This window comes from Penaeus monodon, chromosome 4 (assembly GCF_015228065.2).
Source record: "Penaeus monodon isolate SGIC_2016 chromosome 4, NSTDA_Pmon_1, whole genome shotgun sequence".
Taxonomy (NCBI): Eukaryota; Metazoa; Arthropoda; class Malacostraca; order Decapoda; family Penaeidae; genus Penaeus; species Penaeus monodon.
In genome coordinates this window covers 304,765-312,264 of record NC_051389.1, presented here as the reverse complement: position 1 = coordinate 312,264, position 7,500 = coordinate 304,765, and the positions used below count along the sequence as shown (strand labels likewise).

The window sequence follows — 7,500 nt, the reverse complement described above, 5'->3', positions numbered from 1 at the left end:
GAAAAGATAAACATGGCGACATTATCAGAAGTGATGATGGTGATGATTATGATGCAGCTGACATGAGATAAGGAAAAAAACGGAGACACGCAGGAAACGGAGAGTCACTAAGCATCAGAAAGGTCGTTTAAACACACACACACACACACACACACACACACACACACACACACACACACACACACACACACTTGCACCCACTCCCTCAACTCTGAAACACCTAGCTGCACAACTCAGACAAAAAGGGGCAAGAGTGTGCCATAATTACCGTCTTGGCCGGATTGCTGTTCCGTCACGTCTCAAGTCTGAAGGAGAAACTCAACCAGTCGCTCCCTCTCCCCTCTCCTCTTCCCCTGCTTCCCCTCCGTTCCTTGTCCCTTTTACCGACACCTCTCCTCTCCTCCCTCCTCTCCGATTCTTCTCCTCTCCCCTTTTTTCCTTATTTTCCTCTTCTCTCTCCCTCTTTCTTTCCCTCATTCCCCTCTCGGATGTCCTTCATTCCCATCCTCTTTCCGCCCTCCTCATCTCTTCTCTCCCCCATTCCTTCGCTCTTGCTCATTTCCCTCCCTCTTCTCTCCCTTATTCCCCTCCTCTTCCCCTTCTCTCCTCCAACCCTCTCCTCCTCCTCGCTCTTCCTCCTGCACCTCTCCCCTACTTCCCAGGTCACAGCCTCGTCCAATTCTAAGTCTCTTGAGCCTCTTCAAGCAGCATACTTCGTTATCCTGCCCTTAATTATGCACGAGGTTGGCTGCTCAGGCAACGACGCTGCTGAGACTGCATGGCAAAGTGTGTGAATATGTTGTGTGTGTGTGTGTGTGTGAAAGACTTAGTGAGTACGTGCGTGTAAGAAAGTGCGTGAAGGACTGAGTGTGTTTTTGCATGAATGTCTTTACAGTATCTATGTACGTACGTACATATATACTATACATAGCGAAGGAGAGTCTGACGAAGGAAAAATGGAGAGGCGAGAGGACGGGCTGGCAAGGGCGTCTCAGTAGCGGGATCCGTCGTCCGCCGGAGGTCTCCCTGAGGGCCGCCATATTTTCCAATTAACAACAGAATATGTACTTGGCCTGTTTCCCGCATCTGTAATGGAGCACAGGGAGTGGGATTGGCTGACTTACCGGCAAGATGCCCTCCAGCGCCCGCCCGACCTAATGGTTGTCGGCAGATCGAGGAAAAAGTAAATAAAAACTGTGTTTGATATGGTGACAATTTTCTTCTCTTTAAGGGAAGCTCGAGAGCGAAGTGAAAAATCATGGATAATTTTGTGACTAAACTTCATCTTTGTTTTTTCTCATTTAATGATGTTAACTCTTAACTTTTATTTGTAACTTAGATGTAAATAGAAAAGCCTTCTGTGAGCACCATCACACGCATTTTAAACGTCCATTTCATGCTAAGCTCATTCCAAATTTTGTATAAAAAAGGTCGACCAGGTAAAAAATAAGTTTATTATCGAAGAGATTACTTCAGCATTTCTCATTCTTCAGTTCGAACAATTGCAGAATATTTTCTAGCCGGTGATAACTTCCAATAGCCGTTGCTTTACAGTAATTGAACAATATGACTTCCCACAACACAATGAACATAAACCCGTGTTAAGGGCGCCCGGGGATGGCGTTGGAATGGTCGCTGTCTAGAGCCGAAAACCACGGAGGTAGTGAGGTTAATTGCTTTTGGTTATTTCTTGGTTTTGTTTGCAAAATTGGGTACGCCGAGACTTTGGCACTTATTAGGGCCAATCTAATAGTGATAATGATAATGACGATGATTTCGATGGGAAAAGTGATATTGATGATGATGAGGGTAGTCGTGGTGGTCATGCTAATAAAAAGGTGGCAATAAAATAATTATTATTATGATGGTGATGATGATGATAAATATTAACAATAATTATGATAATACCATAACAAAGCCGGAATTACTATCATTACTACTGTCATCATTATATCTATCATTATTATTATTATCATTATCATTATTATTTAAATTACATTATTATTATTATCATTATCATTTAAATTACTATCATAATATTATTATTATTATCATAATTTTTGTTATTGTTGTTATTATTATTATTATTATTATTATTATTACTATCATTATTAGTATTATCATTATCGCCATTACAATATAAATACAATACAATAAAGAACAATAACTATGATAATAACGATAATAGCCCCAATACGACATAGTATTTCTACAACAGAACGAGACTCCCAAGAGGCTTTAGTTCCACCGTCAAAAACTGTCGTGCTACACTTTCCTATGACTCCGCCCCTATTTATGGGGGCGGAGTCATATATAAACTCGCACCTCGCTGATGAGCATATAGTGCTAGACTAAATGTATTTGTAATTCTGTGTGCATATATACATATATATATATATATATATATATATATATATATATATATATATATATATATATATATGCAACGAACATATATATATATATGCACACACATATATGTACATATATACATATATATATATATATATATATATATATATATAATATATATGTATATACATATATATACGCGCGCGCGCGCGCGCGCGGTCGCGTGTGTGTGTGTGTGTGTGTGTGTGTGTGTGTGTGTGTGTGTGTGTGTGTGTGTGTGTGTGTGTGTGTGTGTGTGTGTGTGTGCATATATATATATATATATATATATATATATATATATATATATATATATATATATATTCGGCCGCGGTGGCCGAATGGTTAGAGCGTCGGACTCAAGACTGTCACGACGGCAATCTGAGTTCGAGGGTCAAGTCACCGGCCGGCGCGTTGTTCCCTTGGGCAAGGAACTTCACCTCGATTGCCTACCTAGCCACTGGGTGGCCAAGCCAGCCCAAGTCAGTGCTGGTCCCAAGCCCGGATAAAATAGAGAGAATGATTACCTAAGAAAAAAAAAGGTAACACCGGCACTCTCCGTGGAAAGGAACTGGGGACCCTACCACGTACTCACTCCAAGATCATCACAACATGAAAACTACAATTAAGTATCATGCTGTGACCACGGCGGCTCAGACATGAACCTACCGTTAAAAGAAGAAGATACATACATATATCAATATACATACGCACACACACACACACACACACACACACACACACACACACACACACATATATATATATATATATATATATATATATATATATATGTATATATATATATACACACACATATATGTATATATACATATATATATATATATATATATATATATATGTATATATTTGTATATTTACATATATATGTATATATACATATACATATGTATGTATATGTATACATGTATATATATTTTTATAATGTACGTGTGCACGTTTTTTTCAATTTCCCTTGATTTTGGGTATATGTTTTTTTTTTTTTTTTTTTTTCTTACGGTAGGTTCATGTTTGAGCCGCCGTGGTCACAGCATGATACTTAATTGTAGTTTTCATGTTGTGATGCTCTTGGAGTGAGTACGTGGTAGGGTCCCCAGTTCCTTTCCACGGAGAGTGCCGGTGTTACCTTTTAGGTAATTATTCTCTCTATCTAATCCGGGCTTGGGACCAGCACTGACTTGGGCTGGCTTGCCCATCCAGTGGCCAGGTTGGCAATCGAGGTGGAGTTCCTTGCCCAAGGGAACAACGCGCCGGCCGGTGACTCGAACCCTCGAACTCAGAAAGCCGTCGTGACAGTCTTGAGACCGATGCTCTAACCACTCGGCCACCGCGGCCTCTATTTGGGTATATGTAATGTGATATAGGGGACGCGGTGGCCGAATGGTTAGAGCGTCGGACTCAAGACTGTCACGACGCCAATCTGAGTTCGAGGGTTCGAGTCACCGGCCGGCGCGTTGTTTCCCTTGGGCAAGGAACTTCACCTCAATTGCCTACCTAGCCACTGGGTGGCCAAGCCAGCCCAAGTCAGTGCTAGTCCCAAGCCCGGATAAAATAGAGAGAATGATTACCGAAAAAGGTAACACCGGCACTCTCCGTGGAAAGGAACTGGGGACCCTACCACGTGCTCACTCCAAGAGCATCACAACATGAAAACTACAATTAAGTATCATGCTGTGACCACGGCGGCTCAGAGATGAACCTACCGTTAAAAGAAGAAGAAATGTGATATAATATAAGATAATCTATATCTATGACTATAATGTGATCCTAAGAAAAATGCTTAGGCAATATGGGAAAACATGTGAACATTTCACTAGATCACCATGCTCTTGCAACAAAATTATGGGAAAACATGTGAACATTTCACTAGATCATCATGCTCTTGCAACAAAATTATGGGAAAACATGTGAACATTTCACTAGATCATCATGCTCTAGCAACAAAATATTTATCTTCAAAATCCACACTATCGTAGTGAAAATGCTTTAATATTAACAATGCCATGGCTAACAAGAGGGAAACTCATGTTTATCGTTCGTATGCCTACACTTTTGATTAACACATTTCAGTGTCATGCACAGGTAACAAAAGTCATTATTGTTTTTATTATATCATTTATGCTTTATCCTTGGGCTTATTCAGGCTTCCAAAAGTGTTCCATGACGAATGAAATAAGGGAAGTATCTCAGACAGATTCAGAAAATGTTTGAATGATTAAAAGAATATTACGGAAATCTATATTATGTTCCTCATAATCAGTTTACTTCTTGTATACGTATAATTGAAAATGAAGGCGTAAACTCATGTATCCTTTTAAATGTAATTAATATCAATTAATAAAAAGGGATATATTCAAAATATTTAAAGGAGTGTGACGTCCGAAACCGATGTCGATAGACGAAGGAAAAAGTATGAGGCGCTTACGGCCCGCGCATTTTCAACTGATTTCGGGAGTTCTAAATCGTCTTATTTGTAATTTTAAAATGTTGATAATGAAGAACTTGTATATACAGCCATTTCCTAAACTAATATCAGTAAAACAGTGGTTGATAATTTAATATAATTAAAAAATAAAATCAACTTAAACACGATTCATAGGAATAGGGGTGGAGTCGAGCCTTTGGCAACAGCGTAGGAACATTAGCAGGGTTGCTGTTACGACCGGCCCGGGGAAGTAAATAAGGCCTAAGGTATCCGTCATTTCGCACGACTAAAGAATACAACGAAAAAGGAAAGACAGGGAAAGCATATTCGAGGTCCCTAGGATGTCCATTTCCGACCTACCGTTGGGTCTGTACGTCGGGATGCACTTCCTCTGGACTTCGGAAACGGCCTTGTTTTTGGCGGTGTTGACATACACGAAGCAGAAGTCGGTGGCCTCGATTTCGAACACGGAGCACGGGAACACCACCGAGGACTTGGAAGGAATAACTCGGCGCTCCAGCAGGTATCTGCAGGAGGAATGGAAGGGCATAGAGAGGAGCTCGTAGGAGGAAGGAGGCACGAATGGTAGGATGAAATGGGTGAGGAGTGATTAATGCATATGATTTTGTGATTGTCTGTTGAGGGGGAATTGGCTGAAATTTGGTGAGGTTTGAATCCACCGTCGCGGAATTACTCGTAAATGCACCAACAAAACCTTGTCAAATCTGTAAATGCCCTGTTTCTCTTGACCACCAAAAGGCTCGGTAACACTATAAGTAATGCATTTTCGTCGCAAGTAATACTATTATAAGGAAGCAACACACTCACCTGTCAACGGTGGGTGGGTCCGCGGAGGTGACGTTGGCCCGGACGCGAGCGAACACCCTCACCTTGTCGAACTCGCCGATGCACGCAGGATAAGACACAGTCACGCCGATGGAGCCTCTACAAGGGGTGATACTTGAGGCTCTGATGAACAGGTTGAACAGGTCACTCCAGACCACCTGCGAGAGCGGAGAGTTGTGTTGAGACTATTTTATGGTTCAAAATAATGTTTACCACATCATCCTTACCTACCAGTTTTAGATAAATAATGCTACTGTGGCCACCAATATTCAGTGACATAAATGAGTAAATATAAATGAGTATTGCCTGTCAGCGGAAACAACGCGTGACTATTATTGTCGGCACAACTCTCCAATATCAATACGGGCAACATGCAATTCACGAAGTCGCAAGATTTTAGGCATAAGGTAAAGCCCATAAGAGAAACCAACTCAAGGGAGGTCTCCATGTATTTTCTTTTCATTCTACCTCTTCATTTACTTATTTCATTATCTTTTTGAAGATAATGAAATATGCATGGGGATATGTGGCTTCTTGAGACAACGGTCATAGAAACTAAGATTATGGAAGTGTATCAGAAGATCCTTTAACAGAATTGGGTGGGGATAAGAATGGAAAACAGAATCGAAAGTATGGTGCCAAATGGACATGGACAATCCCGTTTGTCTGCATTCGTAATTGAAGGGAAAGTACCAACCTTTTTTTCTCAGGTGAAAAACAACGTTTTTGTTTGCTAGTTTTACCTTAAATTGTTGTTATCATCGTTGCAGCTAATGTTGTTATTCCTGTTGTTATTAGTTTTATTGTTATTTTGTTTATGCTTATTACAAGTGTTATTATGTTTATTCTTATTATTATTATCATTTTCATCATCATTATGATCATTCCTATTATTCTTATTCTTATTACTGTTAATACAAATATTATTATTGTTATTATTATCATTAGTTTTATTATTATTATTATTGTGATTATAATCATTATCATTGATATTACCTACATTATTGTCATGGTCATTATCATTTCCATTATTATCTATAATTATTATTATCATAATTATAAACCATCATCAATATTACCATAATTGTTCTTATCATCATCATTATCATTTTTTGTTATTATTATCATTATTATTATAGTTATCATCATCATTATTATTACAATTATCATTAGTATTATCGCGATCATTGTAATTATCTTTATCATTCTTGTTCATTATTATTATTGTCATTACCATTATCACTTAAATCCTAATTATAGTTATAATGATGATAATAACTATTATCAACATCAGCATCATCGTCATTATCATTTTTACTATCATTATTATAATTATCATCAGAATTATTTTCATTATCATTATTATTAAAATTTTTATTATCGTCAGTATAATCATTATTGTTATTATTCATTATCAGTATCATTATCATCCTCATCATCATTACTGATATTATCATCTTTGTTGTTATTATTATCATCATCATTATTATTGTCATAATGATGGTAATTATGATGATCGTGATGATTATTATTATAACTGCTGTTATCATCTTTATCATTATCATTTTTATTATTACTATTATCATTATTATTACCATCATCATCATTAATTTCATTGTCATGGCTGTTATTATTATTATTATTATAATTGTGATGCTTATCAACATTACTAGTATCACTACTAAAATTGCTATAATTATATGACTATGACATTACAATCATAGATTCTATTGCTATCATTATCGTTACTCTTCTTATAATTGAAATTCTCTGTCATCGAAATCAGAAAGCTCTTACTGTAAACCACTCGGAGGAGG

General features: G+C 38.0%; 1 protein-coding gene across 1 annotated transcript in view; it reads right to left on the bottom strand.

Moving 5' to 3' along the window:
• The window catches only part of LOC119599331, a 136,766-nt gene that overhangs the window by 34,195 nt on the left and 95,071 nt on the right, over positions 1-7,500 (bottom strand). The window contains exons 5-7 of the mRNA XM_037949090.1: positions 7,481-7,500; positions 5,666-5,841; positions 5,198-5,364 (exon numbers count right to left, since the gene is read on the bottom strand). The exon at positions 7,481-7,500 is cut by the window's right edge and continues 614 nt beyond it. Of these exons, the coding sequence (XP_037805018.1) occupies positions 5,198-5,364; positions 5,666-5,841; positions 7,481-7,500 (363 nt within the window). The remainder of the gene's footprint in view (positions 1-5,197; positions 5,365-5,665; positions 5,842-7,480) is intronic.